This window comes from Lynx canadensis, chromosome C1 (genome assembly GCF_007474595.2).
Source record: "Lynx canadensis isolate LIC74 chromosome C1, mLynCan4.pri.v2, whole genome shotgun sequence".
In the NCBI taxonomy this organism is placed as follows: domain Eukaryota; kingdom Metazoa; phylum Chordata; class Mammalia; order Carnivora; family Felidae; genus Lynx; species Lynx canadensis.
Window position 1 is genome coordinate 192,887,973 of NC_044310.1, and position 27,589 is coordinate 192,915,561.

Consider the following 27,589-nt stretch of genomic DNA (forward strand, 5'->3'; position numbering starts at 1 on the left):
GTTGAGTGAAAGAAGCCAGATACGAGTATGTACTGTATGATTCAGCTCATATGAAGTTCTAGAACAGGCTGAACTAGAAATTAGATCAGTGTTTGTTTGCAAGGACTGGAAACAGAGGGACCAGGGGAGGAGATTAACTGGGGAAGGGACACGGGGGAACTTTTGGGGATGAGGAGAATGTTCTAGATCTTGGCAGGGGTGGGGACTACATGGGTATGTACATTTGCCAGAACCGATCAATCAGTATACTTACGATCTGCGCACTTCAGAAAGATGAATTATATCCAAATTTCTAAAATAGGGAAAGAAGTGGTATGTGATCGTCACAAAACTTTATAAAGAAGTAATGAAGTAAGCAAAAGCCTTTTTCCTACATCCAGATTTCACACTTCTGAGCTGACTGCTGTTCATGACTTCATGCAGTGACCTTTTGGGGCTCTTTCTGGGCACATACTTGCACATAAGCGGGCTCAGCCTGCCCACTGTGCCGTAATCTGCTCCATGACTACACGTCCAGCTGAAGGAAAGCCTTCGTGCAACAAGGTTGAGACGGCCATTTCTGAGTGTCAACAATTTCCCGTTTTCATGTTAAAGAGTCACCGCTTTTCCGTGTCAGCATGCTTAGAAAGAGTTTGTGGGTACCACGGCGGGGTAGAAGAATGCCTTGGCGACATCATATTTTTCTAAATGGTGTCTTTTTTTTTTTAATATTTATTTATTTTTGAGAGACAGAGAGAGAGAGAGAGAGAGCACAAGCAGGGGAGGGGCAGAGAGAGAGGGAGACACAGAATTTGAAACAGGCTCCAGGCTCCGAGCTGTCAGCACAGAGCCTGACGTAGGGTTTGACTCACCGGCCCGCGAGATCATGACCTGAGCTGAAGTCAGCCACTTAACCGACTGCGCCACCCAGGTGCCCCAAATGGCGTCTGTCTTAAGGGGGCCTCGTCCTCCCTCTGCTTGCCTCAGACTCCCCACACCTCATGCTTGCTTCGCTCTCTTCTTGTCCTCTCCGGTGGCGCTCTTTAATAATCCCTGTTGCCTTTTTGCCATTTCAAGTGTGCACAACACTGTCATCTTTCATGGGCTTGAGCCCCCCTGAGGGGCATGGAGAAAATGCTCCCAGAATCTAGATGAGTGCTTTCTGGAGAGTGAAGACCCTTCTTAAAGGGTAGTCGTCCTGGGGCGCCTGGGTGGCTCAGTCTGTTGAGCATCTGACTTCGGCTCAGGTCATGATCTCATGGTTCATGGGTTCGAGCCCCTCATCATGCTCTGTGCTGACAGCTCGGAGCCTGGAGCCCGCTTCGGATTCTGTGTCCCCTCTGTCTCTGCCCCTCCCCCACTTGCACTCTGTCCCGCTCTCTCAAAAATAAACATGAAAAAAAAAAATTAAAGTCTAACTTCCCCAAAGACGTGCCCTATGCTACTTTTAATATTTACTGAATGAGAAAATACATGGAAAGGAATAACTATTAATAGATTTGTTATCAACGATGACAGTATCCACGTGCATTACAATGATAATAGCAGCTAGTCTTTCTTGTGTACTTATTATGTGCCAGGAACTTTGCTAAGTACCCTACACGCATTACTTATAATTTGCCCCACAACCCCACAAGTGGAAATCGTTGTTATCCCCATCGAATGGATGAGGAAACCGAGCCTCAGAGAAGTTAAATAACTTGCCTGAGCTCACACTGCTGGGAAGTAGCAGCCCAGAGAGCTTAGGGTGACCGGCAGGCAGGGTTTAGTGTCACTTGACCTTGCCTCCTTTATTTACATATTCTGTGGACAATGCATTCTCCAGCCCCACTGGGTCACGCTCAGGCGGGGGTGGGAGGGGGGTGCTCCTGGGAGCGGAGGGAGTCAGGACAGAGTCACAGGCTATGCGGGGAACTAATGCAGGTGTCAGTGCTCAGCCTGCAGTTGAACTTCATTTGTTCACTAGCACAGGACCCTTCTAAACCCAGTCTTGTTTTTTTTTTTTCTCTTTTTAATGTTTATTTTTGAGACAGAGAGAGACAGAGTGCCCGTGGGGGGAGGGACAGAGAGAGAGGCAGACACAGAATCTAAACCAGGCTCCAGGCTCTGAGTTGTCAGCACAGAGCCGGATGTGGGGCTTGAACTCACAAACGGAGAGATCATGACCTGAGCCACCCAGGCGCTGCGCACCCTCCCCCACCCCTGCCCAGACTCCTTCTTTTAGCATCCCTCAACCCCCTGAGCTCCCAGGGAGGTTTGCCTCTGCCCAGTCTGGCTTGTCCCTGTGTCCCCGGAGGCTGGAGGGGTTAACAGCTGAGAACCTGTTTGCAGACCATTAGAAACAATAATCACCTTGCCAGTAACCTGATCTACCTCAAAAGAAGGGTCTTGGTTTTAGCAAACAGATCAAGTGGCCTCGTGAAGTGGAGGGGAGGGGCGCAGGCCTGAGTCAGTTCTTCTACACAGCATTTCTTCTGGCGGGTTGGAATTTGTGTGGTGATCGAGCCAGGCCCAAGGGCCACCTCTGCCGCTCTCGCCCTTCTGGTTGCTTCTTCCCCTGGAACTCTGAAAACGGCTCCCCTGTAGGTGGTGATCTGACACAAGCCCCCACATGGCCGCCTTCCCAGCCCAGCCCCGGGAGCAAGTAACTCTATCTGATGTCCTCTAGGTCAAGTGCACGCAGTGGGTCCCACCGCACGCCCCAGTGCACGGTCTTCCTTCAGCCTCGCCGCTAAGCGTTAGAGCTGTGATGCCTCCCATTCATGGCTGCGAGACAGAGGGACAGCTGTATACGGCAGCCGGCACTGACCATTAAACTTACAGGAATTTGGCAAGCTAGTGGTTAAACATGGCCATTAATAAAAATTAAATAGACCCATAACACATAAATCATATTAAAAACAAAGGTGATAGGTACTCAAAAGTCATCACTTTCCAATTATTTTCTTATGAGTTGTTCGTGTCTGCGCTTGGGAGTATGCATGTCTCTCGTGTCGGGACCGTGGACATTTTGTGTGACAATGTGCCACCCCACACATCTCCAGGCTCTGTGTTTTGTGACAGCATGTTGGTAACTTGAAATCGGCCACGGTACGGTGCAGTCACCAGAGACATTGGCAAAAGTACAAATCGGGGCTTGGATTTCCCCCACTTCCCCTCCTCCCTTGAGAGCTGCTTGTTAAACATTTACCAGTAGCCCGGTGCTAAGAGAAGGTGACTAACTCAGCAAGGTCACGAGCGCGCAGCTGGACCCCAGGGAGCTCACCACTATGCTATTCTACCTCTTAAAAAGCCATAAACATTCTTCAACAAGTTAATTGCAAGGAAATAAAAGAGTTAAAGGAGGATTAATGGTTCAAGATGAAAAGACATTAAGACACATCACACAATCCTAATATGGACCTTATTTGGATTCTGATTAGAATACACTGTAAAAAAAAAATGATGACATTTATGAGGCATTTGGAAATTTGAGCCCTTACGAGGTGTTTGATGACATTCATGAATTATCCGTATTTTTCAGGTGTGATAATGGCATTATTTGTTAGAGCACTGAATATTTCAAGTGAAGTGACAAGCTATGGGAGATTGGTTTTATAATAATTAAAAAAAGGGAGTGAGAATATCGATGAGTGGTTCTCAGAATGTGATTTCCTGACCAGCAGCACCAGCAGCCCCTGGGAAGATGCAAATTCTCAGGTCTCCCTTCAGACTTCGTGGAACAAGCCCTCCCCGCCCCAGCCCCCACCGAGGTGATTCCGATTCAAACTCAAGTCTGAGAACAGCTGGTTTAGATGAAACGAGATTCACCTTGCGCTGATGGTCATTGAGGCTGGGCGGCGCGTGGCTGGGGTGGAGCTTCGGGTTTACGGTGGAATGTTCTATCATAGAAAGTTTACGGAAGTAATAACACACTAGACAAAGGGAGTGCTGGTATGACAGGGAGGGGTCACGGCTGGACGAGACGGATGGATCCTCTTGGATGCCCGTCACCACCCCGAACTGGGAAACGCGTCTCTACTGTCTTTTGAAGTAAAACTCCAGGGTAATGGCAGCGTGGGCGCCTGACTTGAACGGGGCCACTCTTCCCTCCTCAAATCTCTCCCTTCCACCTCGCGCCACTAGTGTTAATAAGGTTTGATCTTGAAGTCACGAATCTCTTAGAGGAGCAACTCTTTTAATTTTCAACTTCCACCTAAGGCTGCACAACTTGAAAACAGCCACCCTTTAAGACCTGCTTTATCAGCAACAGACGTGAGGCAATTAATTAACTTTAGGCAGCCTCTCACCGCACGAGCTGCTTAACTTCTCGCCCATTGTGGTTGTGGTTTACTTAGCAGATAGGCCCTGAGAGCCTGTGACTGTTTACCTCCCTCCGGAGGGGCTGTCCTGGCCAGACGGATTCATTAGTTGGTGTTTGCAAAGCTGCAAGAAACACACACACGCACACGCACACGCACAAAGCAAGCAAGCAGCATTTTAGGTGAGTCTTTATTTTTATATATTTTTTTGTTTACAAGGTACTGAGAAACGGACACTTAGACTTGGCCTGAACGTACATCCACGTCACGTTGTTATGTCCGGCGCTTGTCCGTTTGCAGCCCGCCCCGTGCCCGCTCTGCACCCCTCTTTTTCCTCCAGCCCAGTTTTTACTCTCTGATTTCCGCTACTTCTCCAACTGGAAGACAGACTCTTTGGATGTTGTCGCAGGGGATGGAAAAGGTCTTTCTGTCCATGAGATGGGATCTCGAAGGATTTTTCGTCTTTCTGGGACAAATGTGAAGGGCTTCCTCAGAACCCCCTGCTTCCTGGCATTCTCCTGCCCACCTCCAGGAAGCCGCCCTTTCTTTCTTCCTTCCTTCCCCACTTCCCTTCCCCCTCCTCTCTTCTTCTTCTTCTTCTTCTTCTTCTTCTTCTTTTTAAGTTTATTTAGAGAGAGAAACAGAGTGAGCGGGGGAGGGACAGAGAGAGAGGGAGAGAGAGAGAATCCCAAGCAGGCTCCGACATGTCAGTGTAGAGCCTGTCACGGGGCTCGAACCCAGGAAACCGGGAGATCATGACCTGGGCCAAAATGGAGGGTCGTGTGCTTAACCCACTGAGCCACCCAGGTGCCCCCCCACCCCCACCCCGCCACCACTTTCTGTTTTTAAAAACAGTCCTGTGGAAGCTTTGTCAAGAAACAGCAAGCACATTTTTTTCTAGAAACTGCACTTCCCAAAACCCTGGAGAAGGAAGAAGAAAAAGAGGGGTCGTTTTCTTGCAGAGAGGGAAGAGGAAGCAGAATAGGGGAAAGCAGACTTGGCGAGGGCAAAGGAGGGCATTTGAGCTCTGCCTCATCTTTTCCAAATAGTTCTCATAGAACAGGAGTTCTTAAGTGCACCCTGTCCAGCACTGGAGGTAGACAGCAGGTTCCAGGGCCACACGCCAGGCCCACTGAGTCACAGTTGCTGGGATGGACTCTGGGCATCTGTATTTCTAACAAGCCCCTCAGACCATTTGGATGTTGGCTGAGGTTGGAGGACCGCGGATCCGGTGGGTAAGGCCCAGGGTCCTATTTACTGAATGCTTCTTTAGATGCTGGGTTCTGCACAAGGGAGAGAACTGGCTTTGGCTTTGGCTTTTGAGACTCCACGCACCCTGTTAAAGAAATGAGACTTTGTTGTGTATGTTAATGGTATTTCCTGTGCATTTGGTACATGCCAGATGCTTTATAATCCTCATAACCGCCCCCCACTGTCTGTATTCTTGTTATACCCATTTTGCAGATGGGAAAACAGATCCTGGAAGGAGTTAAATAGTCTGTCTACCTCGCACCAATAACATGTGGTGTATCTAGACTCGTCTATTTCTGGCTCAAGGCGGAGCTGTTACCTCCCAAGCAGAAATGCGCGGGCCATATTTTCCACACTGAAAACTGAAACTCGTGATTTCACAGATACGTTTTATTTTTACAGACAACTGTTCATAATATTCGCAGTCCGAAAGGTCTCCTTCCCCCTCCGCATGCATTAGCCTGTTTTCCACTTTGTAGTAGGTTGTCCGAGTCAGAGATGGCAGTCCTGGACCCAGTTTGCCAAGCCCACTGGGCAGGAGACTCCAGCCTTCCTCCCCTGATACTGGGGAATTATGGATCTCTTTTAAAATTATTCCAGGGGTGCCTGGGTGGCTCAGGTCATGATCTCGCGGTCCGTGAGTTCGAGCCCTGCGTCGGGCTCTGGGCTGATGGCTTGGAGCCTGGAGCCTGCTTCCGATTCTGTGTCTCCCTCTCTCTCTGCCCCTCCCCGTTCATGCTCTGTCTCTCCCTGTCTCAAAAATAAATAAAACGTTAAAAAAAATTAAAAAAAAATTATTCCACAGTAAAAGTAAATCCAAGTTTCCATTTACTCCCCCCACCCCGTTCTCCTCAGAAGCAAGTTTTGTGACCAGTTTGGGGTGTTTCCTGGGAGACCTTCCTCTGTGTTGTACACATACAATGTATTTCTTTTTCTTAACATAAATGGAAAGCATTGTGTATATCAACTTTTTCACATTATGGTTTGTCTTAGACTTCTTTCATTGCCTACCTCATTCTTAAAAAATTTTTTTTTTCATTTCTTTAAGTTTATTTATTGAAAGAGAGAGAGAGAGAGCATGCACATGGGGGGTGGGGTGGGTAGAGAGAGAGAGAGAGAGAGAGGTAGAGAGAGAGAATCCCAAGCAGGCTCTATGCTGTCAGTGCAGAGCCGGATGCAAGGCTCGAGCTCACGAACCGTGAGATCGTGACCTGAGCCAAAATCAGCAGTTGGCCACTTAACCGACTGAACCACCCAGGCACCCCAGTTTTTGCATTTTTAATAGTAAAGGCACACTAAAGAAGTTCAATGATGGGAGAAGAAAGAAGGATATATTTAAGGGATTTTTTTTGAAAGGGTGATAGTGATTTTTTTTTAAGATTTTGTTTTATGTTTTAAGTAATCTCTACACCCAACATGGGATTTGAACCTACAAACCTGAGATCAGGAGTCACATACTCCACTGACTGAGCCAGCCAGGTGCCCCTAGGATAACAGCGTTTTTGAATCCAAGTTTGGAAATACATTTTTTAAATTGTGGTTAAATAGTCATAAAATGGACCATTTTAACCATCTTTAGGGGTACAGTTCAGTGACATTAAGCACATTCACATTCAATCACCACCCCTCCATCTCCAGAACATTTTCATTTTCCCTCCCTGAACTCTGTGCTCACAAAACACCAGCTCCCCCTTTCCCCCTCTGCCCCACCCCCTTTTTTGTCTCTTCTACTTTGTCCCCATGAGTCTGACCCCTATGGGTCCTCATAAAAGTGGAATCATACGGCATTTATCTTCCTATGTCTGACTTATTGCACTTAGCGTTGTGCCTTCAAGGTTCATCCATGTTATAGCCTGTGTCAGAATTTCCTTCCTTTTTAAGGCTGAGTAATAATCCCTTGTATTTATGTACCATATTGTGTTTATCCGTTCCATCAATTGTGTCTACCTTTTGACTATGGACACTAATGCTGCTATGAACAGGGTATGCAAAGATTTATTTGAGTCATTGCTATCATTTCTTTGCGGGATCGTATGTAATCCTCTGCTAACTCGTGCTTTTTAATCATCTCCCATTATATCTTTTATGGGCTCGGTGACCATTTAAGTTCTCTTTTCCGTAAATTGCCCATTGTCTGGTATGATTTTTTAATGGGGTTTTAGACAATCTTCATCCAGTCTGGATGTTCATTCTTTTATCGGTTGCACACAATTCACATTTCAAAACCGGTTTCTCCATCATTCCAGATCTAAGCACTTGTCCTTATCTCTTTGAGTATTTAAGAAATATTTATTGATGAGAACTTTTACTTACGAGCGCACAGGCGGCCATCTGGATGCAGCATAGGGCCTGCCTCCTGGTAGGTGCTCTCTCAGTGACCGAAGTGCTTTTCGACAGCACATGGTTTCTTTAGTTTCTTGTTTAGGATTCACCATGGTCAGTCCAATCCAGAAACTAAATTAAATTTTTCTTGCTAGCCTCACAGCACCGTTTTCCTTAAGTTTAACCTATTCTGCCGGTCTCAGGGGGAAAAAAAAATTAAGCCAAATTGCTATGAAAATAGTAGATCATTCAAGTTTCTGTCCTTTGAAAGGCACTGCAGGGAAACCTTACTGCAGTGAGCTTGGTCAAAATGAGAATAGTTTGTGATCAAACAGCCCACAAATTAGAAAAGAAAAGCACAGAAAAGAGAGTAGTTCTTCACTTAGCCTTCCTGCCTCTTCTACAAAAGATTGGTATAGGGTTCATATCATAAATATAAGTTATATAAATGATTTGCTGGACATTGTACATTTGTTATTTAATCTTACTTAGTCCTCACAGCAGTCGTGCAGGGGAACCATTATCATCCACCTTTGACAGATGTGGGGGGCTCCGGAAGGCTAGGTCACTGGCTGGAATTCATAAGTTGACACGACTCATGGTAGATAGTAGGGCTGGGAATTCGTCCCTGTCACTTTGGTGGCAGACACTGAGCTTTAAACTATTTTCTCATCCGTGTCCCTGGTACCCCAGTATTGGATCGAGGTTACTACCAGGAACCGTGGCCGAGAGTGGCTGACTTTGGGTATGTGCATGGAAGGGGGGCAGGAAGGTCTGCTCCTGCCCCGTGGCTGGGTGCGGGACGCAGGTTCGAGCGACCCCATGAGCCTCACAGGCCCACAGCTTCAGTGGCCAAGCCCCGCCTCCTCCTGGGACCGCTTCCCTGAGGCGTTGGAGGGGCCTCCAAGGTCCAGCACGAACGCTCCAACCTGTCCCCCCTCGGGAATGGCTCTGCTGGTCTCCTGACTAGAGCCCACAGAGATCTCTGCCTTTTGAACCCTGACCACACAGGGGGTTTGCAGCTCACAGCTTAATATGGGCTCATATTTGTTCCTGTATTGCTCTCTGAACTTTGTTTCTTGTCACGCCAGATAAACAGTGACGTCTCCAGGGCCAGAGGCCTGGGGTACATTTATTTTTTTGTACACAGCTCTTCTTAAATAGTAGACCCAGGCATTGACTGATAAAGTCTATTTGCAGTGGACAATCATTTCAGAGCCTCTGAAACCTCAGAGTCAGCTGACGATAAGTAGTATGAACACCTATCCTCAGAGAAGAAAGATGAGGAAGAACTCTTTAAATTGAATTTTGTATTTCTGGAAAGCATGCCGTGTGCCTGTTTTTAAATGCGATCAGCAGAACTTTAAAGGGAGACCCCCCCCAAAGTTCCAGCTCTCATTTCCCCTGTGCCCATCCTAACTTCCAGTCTTTAGTGTAACTCATTTTCTAGAATTGCCTGCTGCAGGGCCTATTAAATAGGAAAGGCCCCTAAGGAACCTGGTGGGGGTAGCGGTGGGGGGGGGGGTGGCAGCAAAGGTGAGAAACGGACCCCCATTTTACTGGGAGGTATGAAAAAATTAATCTGTCCTTTTGATGATAATTTAAAATAGCACTTGGAATTATAATTCAAATCCTTTAGGGGTTTTGTCTTTTCTGCAAGCGTGTGGATCATTTTAAATACCAAGAAGCTCAGGGGCTCGTCTGTGATGTGCCTGTGCCGTCCTGGTTCCTGGCCATCGAGATCCGCTGTGATTTTTACTCACCCAGCTGCTCTCGTCTTTGAAATCGTCCCCAGGTGATCTATGGTTACCTGTATCAGTTACAGAAGTCTTCACTGAAAGAAACAATGTACCTTGAAAATGGAAACCTCTCTCTCTCTCATTCTCTTTCTCTCTCTGCTTCACTCAAAGTCTTTAACAAGCCAGCAGCCAGATGACCCTCCACTGGTTCGCACCCAGAACAGTGGCCCCGGCCTCGCAGGCCCTGTGGAGAGCCATCACTAAGGTTAATGGGAATCCTTTGACAACTTTGGAGGAAAGGAATGTAGATTAGACTTATTGCCCTTGGAAACCATAACAGAATCCCTTGACTCCCCGGGGTATACCCCCCACCCCCCGCCGCCCCGACACCTAGGTGTGGAAGGCTTCTTTTTCTCACTTCAAGGTAAGACCTTGTGTGTCTACACCGGGGAGCCCCAAATTGTGGTTGTCAGCAGAATGTGAGTAGAGAGAAGTTGCTGGTGTCAGTCAAGGGAGACAGAAAAGACTGTTTTTGCCTTTAATTAGAAATTTTTCTCCTCAGGAGGTGCTCAAGGGCTTGTGATTTGGGCAGTTGTCTTTCTGAAGCAAAAACACTTGGGAGCCGACTTGCTCCCTGGCTGTAGCAGGGTTCAGCAACATCACGGAAGGCTGTGCTGTCCAATGTGGGAGCTCCTAGCCACAAGGGGCTGATTTATGCTATTTAAAATGCAATAAAATTGAGCGTTCATATTCGTAGTTGCACTAGCTATGACATTTCTTTAAAAAAAATTTTTTTTAACGTTTATTTATTTTTGGGACAGAGAGAGACAGAGCACGAACGGGGGAGGCTCAGAGAGAGAGGGAGACACAGAATCAGAAACAGGCTCCAGGCTCTGAGCCATCAGCCCAGAGCCCGAGGCGGGGCTCGAACTCACGAACCGCGAGATCATGACCTGAGCCGAAGTCCGCCGCTCAACCGACTGAGCCACCCAGGCACCCCTGACATTTCAAGTGCTTCACGACACATGTGGCCGGTGGCTTCCATACTGGACAGCCCAGCCCCGGGGACGCTTCCCTCACCGCAGAAAGTTCTTTCGGACCGTACTCTAAGGCACTCGCCACTGGACAGAGGCTGCTTCACCGGCCCCAGACAGTGGTGACCTGTGCTGTGGCCCTGATGGCCCCAAGCGAGGACAGTCACAATAAACCTGCACGCACAGCGCCAGAACGGTCGCTGGAGTGACCTTAAGGTAGCATGTGTTTCCTTAACGTAGCATTTCATTAAGTGTCACTCAAAGAAGCACCGGGAGCCCTGACGCACTTCCGTTGCCTTGGAGCTCGCCATTCAGAACTTGACTGAGGCGGCCTGGAGAGAGGATCAGGACAGGAGCAGGGCGAGCGGTACAGTGAGGGGACCGGGCCCGAGGGATGCGTAGGCGGCGGCCGTGGTAACTTGGGGACGGACACTCCTCGGACAGCCCTTGGGGCGTGCGCTGCGCACCTGAACTGCCCGACTCGGGGTCTTCAGGCTCCACGTCCTAGTTGGCTGACCTCCACCCACGTCACCTGCAGGTCCCGGCGTCCTGGGGCTCCCGTTACCCCTCCCAGAGCAAGAGGCCGAGGGCGGGGGGCAAGTGGGAGGTGCTGAGTCGGTGCCACAGGCCACTCGCCAAGGACCCTTTCAGGGCGCCCCTCACCCTGTTTGCCCTACCCCGGATCTGGGGCAACCGAGCCAACCCGTCTGTGCCCTAGAGGCGCCGCCCCTAGGAGGCTCGGTCATCCTTGTTTCCAGCATCTCCCAACTTGGGTACTGGTGACATGGCATGGGCCACCACCATCAGAGAGTTTCACTTTTCATTTCCCGACTGAGTCAGGACGTGCCCTTTCTCAGGGTGGAGTGGGGGTGAGGGAGCCTGGAACAGTCCCCGCAACACGCAAGGAGGGATGAAAAGAGCCAGCGCAGGGCACCTGCCGGCGGTCGGCAGGGAGAGAAGCGGACGTGCGCAGTGCCAGCACGGCTGTGCGCCAGGACTCCTCCCTTCTGATCCGATCTCTCTTCTCATCCTCCTCCTGGGCCTTGGAGTGAGCATAGTGACTGCAGTGAGCTCACCCAAGTGTAGAGCCACCTGCCTTGGCCGCCGGTTGGGGATGTAGAGGAGAACTCTGGTCTGCGCCTTCCTGGGTGTCCCCCAATATCCCTCCCTCCCAAGTAAATGCCTGGGAACAGCCCCCCACCCCCCCCACCCCCACTTTTTTCGCTTCCACTTCACACATGGAAAAGCAAAAAGAGACACAATGGTTAGACAGTCCCAGGCAAATTCTGGCGGCTTTGTTTATAAGACGGAGGGGGGGGGGCAGCGATTTTATGGAAACCTTGCAAGGAGCAGATGATGCCTCCATTAGCTTATCTGTGAAACACATTAATAGGAGTCTGGTCTGAGCTAGACAGAGGAAAAGGGGAGGCATGTTTTGTGCCCTTGAAGGGAAATAAAAAACTGGTACAAGTTAGGAATTGACTGCATTGGGCTACATTGTTCCAAGAAAACTGTTAAAAAAATAGCAACACAAGAATATTCTTGCTTTTTTTTTTTAGGTAGATTTTTTTGTTTTTAATTTGAGAGAGAGAGAGAGGGAGCAAGTGAGTGAGAGGCAGAGAAAGAGAGGGAGAGTCCATGAGAGCGACGGAGAGAGAGAGAGAAGAAGGGCTCAAGCTCACGAACCATGAGATCATGGCCTGAACTGAAGTCAGATGCTTAACTGACTCAGCCACCCAGGCACCCCAAGAATACCTTTGTTCTGTGGGAAACTGGACTTGGTGCGTCTTTGCACTTTCTAGAAAGTGTGGTGTGGGCCAGGTGGGAGGGAAGAGGGAGGGAGAGAGGGAATATGAATGTGGAGAATGAACTTGGGCATCCAAGAGACCAGCCTAACTTCAGGGTGGCTTCTTTCCCTCAAAGAACTTTCCTTGTGCCTTAGCTCTAAGAGGCACGGAGCATTTCCGATTGTTTTAGGGATCAGCGAGGAGGAAGAGAGAGAGGAAAGACACAGGGGAGGTCCTGTTATCAGCCCAAGAGCTGTCGGACAAGTCCTCAGGAGTGAGGCTGCTTCCTCAGATTGGTCCTGTGTTTAAACTGGGACATGAATTTCACGAGCAGAAAAGGCTCTGGACGTAGAAGTCTGGCTGATAGGAAAAGTCCACCACCGGTGGGTCCTGGATGGAAGAAGGGCCGGGCCTCTGGGGGCATCTTGCGGGCTGCGAAAAGGGCCAGGCTGCTCGAAAGGTACTTGAAACAAACAAAATAGTGACTCTAAAACGTACCCATATGTCGCGTTCTTACAGAAAAATACCCTCTGTAATTAGTTACAAGCTTCAGAGAATAAAATCCAATTTACCTGTCAAAGAGAAAGGCTGAGCTGCCCCCACCCCCAGGCTGGGGGTGGGGTGGGGGGGGGAGAGCGTGGCCTGCAGGCCCTCCCCTCCCCCAGCCCCTACTTTTCTCTTCCCACCCCCTTTATTTGTGAGAACTGAAAAAAAAAAATAAGAAAGTTGGAAAAACCCTCTAAAGACGCACAGTGTTCTAAGCACAATCAGGCCACTAATTACTGTTAAGCCCGAGCCCCTTTTTGTGTTCTGAGGGGGACTTCAGTATGTAGCAACCACTCGGGTCTTTTCATGAGTTTGGGCCAACTCCTGAATAGCACTTTTTTTCCCTCCTTCTCTTTTCAACACTTGCTTGCTTCCCGTCCTTCTTTCCCTTCATCTTCAACTTCACCTTCTTCTTTTCCTCTTGTTTCTTTCTCATTCTTTCTTTTTCTTTTATCTCTTTGGTGCTTTTCTCCCTTTCTTCAGCAGCCCCCCCCCCTTTTTTTTTTCTCTTTGCTTTTCTGATAGCATTTTTCTTCTGGCGTTGTGTTTTAAGTCTCTAAATGAGACTTGACTGCCCCCACGGCCGACTGGGGAAGCACAAAGACCTCCAATTCCACTGGCTACAGTAACGCCATTGTGTGTCCTAACAATGCACTAATTGGTGGTGACAATTGTGGGGTTGGGAGGAAGAGGGGGGCGCTCTGTTCCAATCACCGGCCACCGGAATAAAAGGAGAGGAGGAGGAGGAGGAGGAGGAGGAGGATGGGAGGCCCAGGTTCCTGAGGAGAGGGGGACAGATCCGCAGAGGGGGCACAGGACTGGGGCTTGTGTGGGGCTTTCTAAATTAATAATAAAAATGAAGGAGAAAAAAAAATAGTTTTGGGGAAAAAAAAAAGCTGACTTTGCCTCAGACAACTTCAGGGACCTGGTGATGGTGGCGGTGGCGGGGGGTGGGAGGAGGTGAGGGCCCCTCCGGTTGACCCTGTGGGACGGGAACCTGAGTGATGCCCGCTGACCTCTACACCCACCCTTCTGGTGTTTCTGCTAATTGATAGAAAAGTGGGAGACCCTGGTGAGGAAAGGCTCTGAGGAAAACTCTCCACAGGAGGGTGGAAAGGCGGGCGCTGAGGCTGGTGCGTGGTGATGTCCCCACTTCCACCACGTTTCTCAGTGAGGCCGGGGGAGGGGGTGCAGCCGGAAAGGGAGAAGGCTGAGTCCCTTGCCGTGGGGTGCAGCAGACTCTCACAAAGTCCAGGAGCTGTAGAAGGACCACCTTTACGCTGGTCCATAAGTGGAGCTGGGCAGGATTGTAGACAGGAACAAAATGGTAGCCAAATAATGCCGTGGGACTCTTGGGGCCCGCTGGAGAAGCCGTGGGAAGCCCCTGAATGCCACCCGGAGTCTGCAGAAGCCTCAGAGCCACCTGCCTCCAGCCCACACCCTTCCTTTACACACGCTGACTCACCTTCCCAGACCAGCCTCAAACGTGCCCTCCACCGGAAACTCTGCCTGGCCAGGTGGAGTTGACCCACATCCTCTTTCAGGCTCTCCCTCTGCTCCCTGAAAACAACAGCACCTGGCATCCAGTTCCCTCCCCTGTGTGCCAGGCCTGGTGCTAAGTGCCTTATCCACATGATTTCACCTAACCCTCACAACGGCCCCATAATTTGAAGACTATTTTTATCTCCACAGAGGAGGCAGCGGGGCAACCGAGGCCTCGTAGCCTCGCTAAGAGTTTCAGGGTCTAACCCAAGGTCACCCAGCATCCGAGCGCAGGGGTCAGGAATACATCTCACTGTTGGAATAACACTGCGGGTTAACAGGCCCTATGTGCGGCCATGCTGGCCTTTCCCGGTCACTCGGCGGCTCCGGAGGGTGGAGGCTGTACCTGTGTGGTCTGTGCATCCCCAGCGTCTAACGCAGCACTCTGCCTACAGGAGGCTCCAGAAAGGCTTGCTGTCTTGAGGAGGCGGGGAGGGCTGAATTATCCACAGACCTCCTCTATGCCCCCTTGGGTCTCAGACTTCAGCCTGCATCAGAATCCCTGGGGTTGAAGGTTGCTAAAACACAGATCCCTGGGCCCTACCCCCCCCCCCCAGGTCTGGAGCCTGAGAACATGCATTTCTAACATTTCCAGCTGCTGCTGCTGCTGCTGGGGGGGTGGGGGGGGCAGGTTGACAACAGGTGCTCGGGGGTGATGTTAACGTTGCCGCAGGGAATCCCTTCCTTCCATTATCTCTGTCTTTTTGTGGCCTGAGATCAGGAGTTTTATTAAGGCAAAATTAAAGTTGGCAAGCTTTGATCATCATAAATAATCTTAGGCTTCTTCCTGCTTTAAAATAACAATCTGATAAAATAGCCATTTGTATCTGGTGGGGGAAAAAAAAAGGTCAGCAACGTGCCCAACTAACCACATTGCAAACAGCAGCATTTTCAAGAAAATACCTGGGCTGAGTCTTTTATTTGGGAGGACTCCGCCAGAGAGCCCTTCTGTCTCACAGGTTTTTGTACCTTTTAATTTTATTTCATGAATATTTCTTATGTTTTCGAGTGAAAGGCTCATCCGAGGGGAGAACTGAATAGAGGGCCTTTGAGTTCTGGTCTTTCTGGTGAGGGCATCGAGGGGGACAGACGAGGTTTGAGGAGCCACCGGAGAGGACCAGAGTGTCAGAGCAGGAGCCAATGGCTTGGGTCTCAGCGCGCGCCAGGGAACCCCAGATGGAACCCTTGGCCGTGCCTGCAATAAAGGGTTGTCTTTCCACCCAGTCCCGTAGGAACCAACCCTTTCCTATGAGCCCATCGTTTCAGTTAGTCGGTTCCTCAGCACCCTTAGTGAGCTGCTGTCATCACACGGGGGCTGTCGCCTGGGTACAGAGGCCAGGGATGGCGCCCTCCGCCGGTGGGTTCACTCTTGCGTCCTCACGTGGCAGTGCTGTTGGGTACTCGGTCGGGGTACGATGGCGAAGGCAGAGAAAGGGAAGGAATCGTGCTGAGACGGTTCCCTGCGTGGGAAGGGCGTTGCGTCGGGGAGCAACTCTGGGTCACTTGAAGAGAAGTCGCTGTTGCATAGTTGATAGGATATAAGGCATAACCCCCGACCCCCAGGTCTTGGGCAGAGCAGAGCTCAGGGCGGCTCCGAGGGAGGCGGAGGAACCGACAGGCCCCTTCAGCGGTCGATCATAGTCTCGTAGTCTTGTGCGTGCTCAGCTGCCCTCAAGTTCATGCTCCTGCTGGCCCAGCTCGGGGCCGCGGGTCCCAAGAGGGAGGAGACTTTGACTGAGAGGCCACTGGGACTACCCGGCCTGGAGAGTCCTGTCCTCTGCAGGAAGAGTGGGACAGGTGTGCCTTAAAGACGGCGGGAGGGAGGCTGCAGAAGCTGCACAGCCTTTTACAGTTTATCAAGCTCTGGGGACGGGGGTGGGGGGGCACCGCATAATCTTATTTTTACTTTGTAAGAGCTTTACCGTTTGGGCAAACAAAACAACAAAAGATGTGTTGGACATAATAAGATGAGTTTGATCTGAAACAGTACCGGGTGAAAACAAGGAGCCATTGCTCATTTTGTTAGGTGTGTAATGGCATTGTGACCATCTGGAAAAGAACACACATCTTGTTTAGATGTGTACTTAAAGCACGCGGAGATAGACTGTCATAATGTCTGTGATTGGCTTTGTGATATTTCCTCAGAAAAGTAGAAAATGAAAAACAAGGCAAGGGTGGGACAAACGAGGCAAAAATCTAACAATTTTTATGAAAAAAAATTTAAATGTTTAGTCATTTTTGAAAGACAGAGAGAGACATAGCACAAGCAGGGGTGGGGCGGAGAGAGAGGGGGACACAGAATCTGAAGCAGGTTCCAGGCTCTGAGTTGTCAGCACAGAGCCTGACGCGGGGCTCAAACTCACGAACCGCGAGATCGTGACCTGAGCAGAAGTCAGCCGCTCAACCGACTGAGCCACCCAAGCACGCCTCACAATTTTTATTTTAAAAGATGTTTATTTTTATCTTTGAGACATCCCGTGGGGGGCTGCATGTGAGCTGACTGGGTGCTGGGGGGGCGATGCAGGCAGGCGTAGTTTTCAGGGCTCGCTGCCGGCCGGGCCACACGCGGACAATGCTCACGGCAGCACTGGCACTTTATCAGCCAGGGCCCAGCCTGCACGTTCCCCTCTCACCTTGGCCTGGATTTGAATGTGCACCTGCTGGAGTTAATTCCTGAGATACCTGTCGTAGGGGTGCTACGGGGTCGCTGGGGCTGCCCGATGGCTGCTTCCTCTGTTGCCTCCCTCCAGGACTCCCTCCAGAATGAGAAAGCCCTCTGGGGAAGTTGACCCAGTTTAGAATTCAAATCCACTTCCCTGCCTATGCAATCGGAATTCATTTCCTCTGCAAAAGGCTTGAATCTCAGAACAAAATGCCCCTAGCTGGGCTTGGGGATGCATGCGGGGATCCTAATGGAGAAAGCTTCTGGTTTATTTTCCTAACGGTGTGCACCTTGTGGTGTCCTTGGAACCCGATATTACTGAGAGAGTGTCATCACAATACAGCCCAGAAGCTAAGGCAATTTGAATGTCCTTGGGCCCCAAATTAATATGTGCTTTGTATAGTCTTGTAATGTGGGAGGCAATTTTCCGTAACACAGTGAGAGATGTTCCTTCATACATTCAAGATAATTTAGCTCAATGTTCATTTGAAAAAATTACTGTGCTAATAGCAGCTCTTCAGCTTCAGAACAACAGACCATCCCGGGAGAACATGGAAGTCACTGAAAGTGGTTCACATATCAGTGTGTCTGGGAGCATCTGGATAAAAGCTGTTGGAATTTTCCCCAGACCGGCAGCTGCCCGAGATTGTCCGGTAGGATCTGAAATGTGGCATGAACTGGTGAACTCTAGCGGATTTGCATAAAACCAGGAGCTCTCAATGGAGGAATATGAAATAAAGGTAGAGTAACAAATCTCCATATTGTCCAGGTAAACTGGAAGTCACTGAGTATAAACCAGAATTCCCGTATGTTCAGCTAGTCACAATTTATTCTTCCTGCTAGACTTCTCTGCCCAAGTGGTGAAGAAATAGATGCCAACAGGAGAGAGTAAACTGTATCTTTCTGCTGGGTGTATTTTGCCTCGGGCTTCCTGGTTATGTACCAGAGGCTTTTATTATCCTGGGGGAGGAATAATTCTCTACCCCGGTCGGGATCTGAAACAATAATAAAAAGAAACTTAAAACTTCCCCCCTCCCCCCCAGTCAGGAATGTAGTTTCAACTGATGCTGCTTTAGAACAAATCCCAGGTAAGGCCCTAGCAGACCCAAGTTCATTTCTAGTTGCATTCCTGCTCCCAAAGGACTCGTGGCTGCCTTTGGTGATTTTGAATTAAGTCATCGCCGCTGTGGGTGTTTTCCATGTGATAAGCACTGCGGGCACGGAGGAGATTATAATTTTTAAGACTCTGAACCCTTTGGAAAAGCTCATGAACGAGGAATACTTGTCTTCAAAGCTACTGACTTCCTAAAGGAAGGAGAGGGAAGGAACTGGCTGCTTCGGTTCACCCGTCACTGGCAACCGAGGTTGAAACTCATCAGTTCAATAGGTGCCCGGATCGTGGAATGACTCCGGTTCATTTGCAAGTCTAGTTCTTCTACTGACCCGAGGCAAATCTGGACACAGCTCAAGATTTCATGAATTCCCCTGATCTTTCTGGGCAAGAAGCACCTAGTGCTTTTCCATTTTAAACACCACTATCGAGAGTGATGAAGTCCGTGTGCACCGAGGGGCCTGCGGTGGGAGCAGACTCGCGCATGCATGCGTTTGAGGATGCAGGCAGCATAGCCTGCTGAAATGGAGGAAGGAAAAAATGAAAGGGAGAACACAAGGCTGCCTTTGTAGCCAGCTTAGTCACCTGTGGCCATGACCTGGCCACTTCTATTCACCAGGCTGTCCGGAGATAGGATATACTGGAGAAACAGAAGCTAACCACACCCTGGAAGAAAATACAGGGGGTATAAAGGTAGGGTTTTACGAAAGCGATTGCAGCCCGTGAGCGGCAAGTTCCAAAGTACTTGTTCCGAGTCTGCTGGGAAAAGGGGTGGCAACAGCTGTTGGCTAGAGGGCAACTCAGGCCATTCAGTCCGTCCACATCCCTTTGACATCTTTCCCACTGCGGACCACCAGTAATGCCAAGCAAATGTTTATTTCAGGGCAACTTGCTTCATTTAATCTAGTGGTTCTTAACTTTCAGAACACAGGAGAATCACCCAGGGAGCTTTTAAGAAATACAAACACTCAGGCCCCATCCAGAGAGATTCGGATTCAATTGTCTGTGATGGGGTCCTGACATTTGGCTTTTGTTTTTGTGTTTCTGATGTGGGAACCACTGATTAAAGCCATCATCTTGAGCCATCATCAAAGGACAGGACGGGGGGAAACAATTAAGGGAGATTCAAATCAACATCTCCTGGGGGTGGGGAGAGATGAATAAAATAGTGTCTCTTTCTAGCCTTCTGAAAACATCTTTGCATATCTTCTCTGTGATGACGCCAAACTTCCTGGAGTTCTCAGGCCGCTGCAGGTTACTACAACTGGGGGGAAGCTGACCTGTCCCGTGAATCAGATGAATCCAGGCTCTGACCACGTCCCGTGTCTAGCGTGGTTCTGTGAAACATTAACCCGTCTCTCTTTATCATGGGTTGTAACAGGTTTCTTGTGAGGATGAAGTCCAGTTGTTCCTTGGGCAGAATGGGCGTGAGCCCTAGTTGGTTTCCTGAGGGAGGGGGAGCAGAGGTTGGATATGGACACGTTGAGGTGTGTCTTGGGGGGTGAGGCTCAGGGTTCACCTCTGGTAAATGTTTAACTGGGAGCACCTTTTCTAGTCTCCGATGTCTGTCTTTGAGAAAGTGAGTTAAAATGGTGTTTTACGTTTCCTGGTGGAGAACTGTTGTACCCGTGGTCTCGGTGGTGGAAAAGCCAGGGCCGGCCCCGGCCACGTAGTACAGACGTGCCTGCCCGGCTCTCACCAACCAGAGGGCTGCTGTCTCTCACATAAGCACCTCCTCTACTTTTCACTCTTTGCCCCCTAAATATGGTCTTCGGGAAGACGAGTGTCCTTGCCTGGTGGCCTACTGCCTGTCACTTGTCTATCTAATTTGGGGAGCACGGTGGCGAGATGAACCAGGACAAGAAGGCTTGGGGAGGAGCTACGGTGGGAAGACATTCCACGCATGAGCTGTGGCGGGCTTCTCTCGGACCTGAAAGAAACCATGCCACCTTGACACACAAGGCCCAGAAAAAACTACATCTGCATTTTTATAAAGTTACACTCTTATTTTTCACAGGTATAGGAAGGGCTGTGAGAGTATTGTGAGTCGATGAATTTAGGCGGGGGGGGGGGTGGAAACCCCTGTAAGATTAATATTAAGAGATATTTCAAAGTCCTAGTAGCCCATTTTCAATAAATCTCAAATCTTGACTTTGAGTTAACATCCAGAGCTCATCTTGGGTTTTCACCACCCCTGCGAAAACAGTGTTTTAATGAAGTTGTTATGAGAACAGAAAGTATTTTCTGAATTGTTTATTGAGAGAGAGATGACTTTGTACATTAGGAACTGGTGCACTTAAATTATACGACAGATGACCATAAAAACTAGGGCTCTTGTCAACAATACAGCTTTGCTTTATATTATTACGGTTACTGATATTTGAAAATGATATAAACAAAAATATGGATAAGTTATGCCCAGACGAAAGGCAACAAACTCCAGAAAACAGAAATAGCATGTATAGCACATTTGTTATTTCAAATAGTTCAACACAGGGTGATATAATTGCCCAAGCCCAGAATTTTAGTGGGTTCTGTCATGCATGAGTGGAAAGAAGGGAGGACGACACGGATCTGACCCAGGAGCAGGAGAACAAGTCGAGTGGAAGTCTTGTGCACCGACCGCCATGTTCCATGCTCTTCGTTTGCAAACGAAGCATTTTCCCTCCTTTTACTGTTCATTAAAGACTCCCCCCCCCCAACCCCACCCCCAATCTTCTTCGGTGGGCTTCTGGCTATTCAAAAGAAGATTCTGGTAGGTGACCAAAATCAGAACCTAGGCCTCCAGCAGCAAAAGCCGAATTGGACTCAATGGACTGCCCATGCCACACGGAAACATTTTCATCACAATGTGTTCAAGAGACTTCCCACTCCTACCTGGGAAACAGGTGGTGACGCAAAAAGGAAAACCTTTATACGGTAAATGAAAAGAAAATTGTTTTTGTATACTTTTTTTAGCCTGAAGAAGGCTAAGCTCACCGACTCTACAGATTCAAGTCTGGATAATCTCTCCTCATTGGCCTTGGTGACATCGTGACATTCCCCTGAGTTTGGTTAATGAAAGCAAGCAAACAAACAAATAACAAGAGTGATCAAAAACCAAAACCCAAAACCCGAACCAGCGTAAAACGAAGTTCAACCGTGACGCAGTCGTGTCTTTTGTATTTCGTGGTAAAAGTGTTGACGGAGCTAAGAAGCCCATGTTTCTACCCTTCTGCGTTAATGATGTCTTCCCGACAGGAATCCTTTGCTCGTGAGGTGAAGGCACCAGGTTAAACAAAGGCTAAAGGTCTGACATGCGTGTGGAATATGCAGGTCGCCAGCGCGTTTGTAAAACGGAGTGGCCGGCAGAGAGGAAGCAAAGTGATCCAGATTGAGGCGCAGGGCCCTGCAGGCTTCAGGTGGGTCCACAGAGGAGACAGAAGCACTAGGCAGTGCTGTAAGGCACTCCTGCTGGGAAAGGCGGATGGCAAGACCAACATGGAGAAGGAGCACCCGCTCCAGTGGTCTGCCGGCCGGGTTACAGCCATGAGGCCTGACGCTGGCCCCGGCTCAGGACTGGGGCGAGGAAGATCGAGGGCTGGGGAGAGAGGCTGGTCTGCAGCGCTACGGCCGGGAGAAAGGAGTCTCCACCGAGCTACGAGCTGCTTTATGCGCCTGAGTCTTCTCCCCTAGGCAACCACTGTGGCTTTGTGTCACGCCTTTCTGACAAGATGGCTTCTCTTTCCAGGGAGGAACCGAACCCCAACAGCAGTTGTCCCTTCCCTTGTGCTTAACCCTGGCTTCCACCACATCGAAGGCCACTTGATGAGGAGCGTGCCACATCACACGATCGTCAGGAACCCACGTGAAATAAAGCCCCTGACAACTACGGGGGTGCCGAGGAGGACATTCCACGCTTTTGACTTTTACCTAGAGTTCAACAGTGACTGAGACTTTACCTTGGCATGCATCCACGAAGACATACTAAAGAGAACCCCTCAAGTCAGAGGGTCTGAATACAATGAAATTAGAATTGTCTACCATCAGGAAGTGCTGGGTGCTAGGACTTAACTGCCCCCATGATAGAAATCAACACTTGTCTGCTTAAATTAACTGAGCAGGGCTTATCACCCGTCCTGGGCTCAACCTAGAGCAGTGGGTTCTACTAGACTCGGGGTCAGGAGAATGGGCCACAGTACACAATACAGCAATGCTCAGTTGCTAACAAGAACCAAGGGAAGGAAGACAGTACCTCTACAGACTCAATTCATGCCAAGGAGAGAGTGTTCATTTCTGTCAGTTCTGCCCCCAATTCTCTAACTTTATGACATTATTTTAAGAGTAAGAAAAGTATTGAGACAGAAAATTCAAAAAATAAGGGGGGAAACTGTATGCATCTCTCTTTAGTGGGAGAAGTAAAAAAATAAAATAAAATAACTTCTGAATTGACTCTAGACAGTGTTAGAATCAAGAGTTGACGAGTTACTTCCTAATCCAGTTATTTCAATAAAGTGCAGCAGAGCAGTGGAGATGAAGAATTCTGCCCAAACTTATGAACAGCAGCATTGGCTTTACCCTAAATTAGGAACAAAATATATCTTGGCTTCCTCAGGTAATGCCTCTTTTTTGCAGAAGTGTTCGGTGTGGCATCCGGTCCTACCCTGATACAGTAATTTACACATGCCGTTTTTTGGCCAGTAGATAGAGAACAAACCCACAGGTCTGGAAGCCAAGGCTTTTCAAGGAGGCACAGGAAGAAACTGTCCAGTGTCAGTATGCAGTGTGTACACAGGCAGAGACAAAACCAGAGGTCAGAGCTCATCCAAGTGGACTCGCTTAGTTTAAGCAAAGGCTGTGTAGGGCTGCTAGAGTGATGTAAACACCGAGGTTCTCACTGCAGCCCGAAGGAGATCATGGCACAGTCCCTTTGCAGGAGTCCGAAGTACCACTGAGTTAGCTGGAAACCACAAATCCCAAACACTAATCATATTCCCTTTTTTTGTTGTTTTGTTTTTTTTTGGTGGAGGCCTAGTCTAGTAGAATCGAAAAGCGATTACCCTCTCAGCTAATCAAGTATTAAAGCTCCTAAAAATATCACATTTTATTACTACATATATGAAAATGGCTGGAACACAAGTACCCTGAAAAGGCAGTGGGGCGAAGGGGGATGATGAGACTTTACATGGTTTTCATATAAAGAGGCTTTCAACTTTGGGGAAAATCAGCCCTGGAAAGAACACGACTTGATTCCAGTTGATTGCTTTTAAAGTACTTTGTGGCCTTCCTGCAGCGGTACAACTGGGCTCTATTTTGGGAACTGGCTTCTCTACTGCAGGATTAGATGCCAACATTTTACCAGGGTTGGACTGTCTCACACATGAGCTTCTGGCACTGTTAGGAGGGATTTCCTCAAGTGATACACCAGGGAATGGGCCTTTCAAGTGAAAAGAGTTTCCCTGGAGTCAGCCGCCGGCTCTAGGAGATTAATTGGCCGCTTTCTCGTGTGTTTTACGTGTGAGATATTTAATATGGGATGAGAACGGGAACAGGAGGGAAAGCAGGTATTAGCTTGGTTCTGAAGGAGGTGGTAATCCACAGATCTGCTTTTGTTTCGACAGTTCCTGAGCAGTGGAACAATTACCTAACAGTGTACCGAGTCATTTGTTTGGGTTGAAAACAGTAAGGGCGTTCATGTGCTCTAAGGCGTTTCTGGGCTGGAAAACAGCAATTTTGAACTTTCATGACAGACCCAATTCCTAAGCTGGCTCCACTCTGTCCTATCAGTTTTTGGTGGTGGTGGTGGACTGCTGTGTCGACTGGCAGGCAGCACCGACCAGGCCGTCAGGGACACAGAAAAAGAGGGAAAACAAGCAGCTGGGATGCTGTTCTGCTTCTGGGTAGCCGAAGGACCCAGCACATCTACGGTTTGGTTTTTTCTCTCGCCTTTTGAAAATAAGCAGAAAATGATGTGGGTAGAAAGGTCTCCTTTGGAGTACCCAGGGAATGCCAGTATTTAGCAAGGACCTCTAAATGGGCACCCGTGAAAACAAAGGCCTTTAGAACAGGGGTCCAGAATCTCTCCCTCTCAGCAGGTCTGATGCTAGGTGCTTGTGAGGTGGGACAGGAAATTCTGTACAGAGAGCAAACATGCTGGAGGGGGCAAGGGGGCCTGCACTTCAGGTCTCCCAACGCACTGTGCTGGGGATGGCCTTGCTGAAAGGCGGGATCACAGATACATTAATTACAGCGAAGGCAGAAGCAAACTACGGCGATGGGGAGCTGGGGGCGGAGGGGAAAAGGCACTTTGCCATCGGAGCACATCTGTTTTATAATAAGCAGGTCTATAATTCTCTTGTGAAAGATCATGTTCTGCTATCTTCTCTGAGGCTGGAAAATATAAATACTGTATTTCACGAAGGGGAAGAAAAAGGAGGAGAGGATCAAATTTGTTTGCCTGTTTGCCAAGTGCTTGTTTGAGATTTTCCACCCTTTATCTTTTGTGTGCAATGTTCTCTATAACCGGAGTTGGGGTGGGGGGAAGTCAACCTGTTTTTTCCAAGAGTAAAAGGCACCGTAAGGTGTCTCGTGAATGGGGTCTTGGCCTTTTAACAAGTTTTTATGCCCTTGGTTACAGATGCTGCAGTCAGAAAATACATGCATGTGTGGTGGGACGCTATTAAGTTGAAATGAATGGTCTGGGGCCAAAGGAACTGGCATGGGTTGAGAGGTGAAATGTTTGCATCCAGCAGTCGGCACAAAAGTCAGTCCGGAATGTCACGCCTCTACACGGACAGAGGTTTCAAGAGTTAGGATCTGGAGGGAGCAAGGTGTGGGGACGAAGCAGTAATGGGGTGAAATGTATCCTATACTTTGTGAGCCACTGATTCTCCAGATCCCAACAGCGGTGAAACTACCCAACTCTGAGGGCCTTGGAGGCATCTGCTCGGGGCAAACATACAGAATCGTCTCCTATGGCCTGTTGAAAATTGCTTCATTATCAGTGTATCTTTCTGCTCTGGGAAGATTATGGTGGAAAGAATGGAGCCATGATTTCTAGTGCCAGCCTACTTGACATTTTGGTCACGACTATTCTACTGGCTCCCACAGGGCATGGCGGTGGGGGCCACGGCTCTGCTAAGTGGTGAAGCGATTCATTATATTTCCTATTCCTAGGATATGATTTTAGCATTTTTGTTTCAAGGTGGCAATTGTGTGTGTGTGTGTGTGTGTGTGTGTGTATCTATTTAAACAATACTATTACATTTAGTTCATTAATTGTATTCATAAGTTTGGTATTTTCTTAATAGTCTACTGTTGGTGTTTTGAAGTCCCATGTTACTTTGATTTTGTAAACAATTTGAAAAGTGTGAAAGCAGATGTGGTTAAATTGACAGGCCAAAGTGAAAGTGCAATGGAGAACAATGACAAATAAAGCATTTCAAATAAATAGGAAGGACGTGCCTACCTAAGATTCTGTGAAAAGAAACTGAACGCCACCTCACAGAATGTACGTACAATATCCACAGTCTAGAAACCGACGTGTTTGACCACAATCGTAGGAAATTTCCCCAGGCCAGCACCATTAAAAAAAAATCATAAATATTCCCCACAAAACCCTGGGAAAACTGCCCTTCAGAAAGCCGTTTTCAACCAAATATGCTGGGGCGTCGCACCCTTAGGTGGCGCTGGGCTTCGAACCAGCAAACAGACCGACAACAAGCAGCTATTGGTCGCAGAGGTCTCTTTTTTCTTTTTTCCTCAGGAAAAAAACCCCTGAGATTAACTTCAAAACCAGAAGGAGCTCTCCTCATAAAGTAGGGGTGCGTGCTTTCTGTCAGAGGGAGCTCACACTCCTCATTTCTGGGCCACTCGGCTCAGCTGAGGTGATCCCCACCTGCACGGCAGAAACTGAGGTGACCCGGAGTCATCTATCCCCGTGTTCTGAAGATTTTCTTGTGACACGGGCGATGGCGAGGGCTTGCCTCGGTCACCGCATCCTCTGTGAAGGCTCAAAATAAATAACACAAACGCAACCCGAAGTTCTGTGCTTCTGTAGGAAATGCTTCCTCCTGTGTCCCGCGTACAAGATGGCCCCCGAGAGCCAAACGACAAAACAAAGCAAAACAAGAAAAAAAAATCTGGGCTATATAAAGCATCGTGTGAGAACCAGGGTTTTGCTTGGGAGCAAGCTGCTGAAATTCATGGCTAAGTTTAATTCAGCTACTGGTATTTTCTTTGAGCCACAGAGGCTTCACGGACCTTTTGGACGGCGATTTACACAGAACATACATACGGGACGTCTAGGTATGTGTGTATATGTATGTAAATATATATCTATATCTAGCTGAAGACGAGACATACTCTTCCTCCAAAGGGACCTAACTGGCTGGTCAGGAGGCCGCCGGGCTGATGGATCGGTGAGAGGTCAGTCCCTGTCCTCGGGCCCCTGCTGAGTCAGGTGTTCTGGTAGGACAGCTCGAACATGTTGCAGGCCTCCTCCAGGCTCTCGTCCACGTTCAGCCTCCGCCAGAAAGACTTCTGCTTCTTCTGCAGCTCTCGGCGGACGCACCTCGGGCAGGGGACGGACTTTTCTTTGCATTCAGAATGGAAAACGGCTCCACAGCTTTCACACCTGCAAAAGCCGAACGTGGGAGATGATGAACCAGGCTGAGATGAGCAAGACACAAATAGCTGAAGTCCAGTCCTCTGTGCAGCTCAGAGTACATTCACTCCGGGTTAGCCCCGCCACCGGGGAGAGAGATGACTCACAGAAATGGGCTCTTCCCTTTTCCAAGATGCTCAAGGTTGAATTTCCCTTGAAAAAAGAATTTTTTTTTTTCTGATTAGAACTAGCCGGGGCGAGGCTTATGGCTCACAGTGGAGGGGGGTCAGCAGTCAACTAGCAACTGTGTGATCGTGGTGACAGTGGACAGAGTTCTAGAAGCTCTGTGTGTTAGTTTCCTATCCCTGGGCCAGCAGTGTGGGTAGTAACTCTGGGGTGAAGTGACGGAGAACGAGAATGCTGTGCTCTGAATACCAGTGACGGCCCCGGCGTTTTAGCCGTGAAAACGGTGCTGTCCACTTCTGCTAATGTGGGCTGTGTGGTTCTCCGTGACTCCCTGCCTTCATCCGACAGTTTGGAAAAGTCAAACGACACTTTTCTGAATGATATCCTTTGGTCTATTGTCCTTCTGAGTTTTTTAAAAATCAGGGACCCCCCCCCCACCTTTGTAAGCCCATCTTTATAACACAAGTGGGGACAGTAAAGCACGAGAGAGTGGAGAAGAGGGTATTTTTTGAAGGCAACATGCAGATATTGTAATTTATAGAGGG

General features: G+C 48.8%; 1 protein-coding gene across 5 annotated transcripts in view; it reads right to left on the bottom strand.

Annotated features, from left to right (window-relative positions):
- Positions 1-20,512: 20,512 nt before the first annotated feature.
- The window catches only part of PLEKHM3 (pleckstrin homology domain containing M3), a 200,404-nt gene continuing 193,327 nt past the window's right edge, over positions 20,513-27,589 (bottom strand). For 4 of the 5 annotated variants that reach the window (XM_030324422.1, XM_030324421.1, XM_030324424.1 and 1 more), the window contains one exon: positions 20,513-26,888. In XM_030324422.1, coding sequence (XP_030180282.1) covers positions 26,711-26,888 — 178 coding nt within the window. In that variant the 3' untranslated portion in view covers positions 20,513-26,710. The remainder of the gene's footprint in view (positions 26,889-27,589) is intronic. The other variant, XM_030324430.1, reaches the window with a different exon arrangement.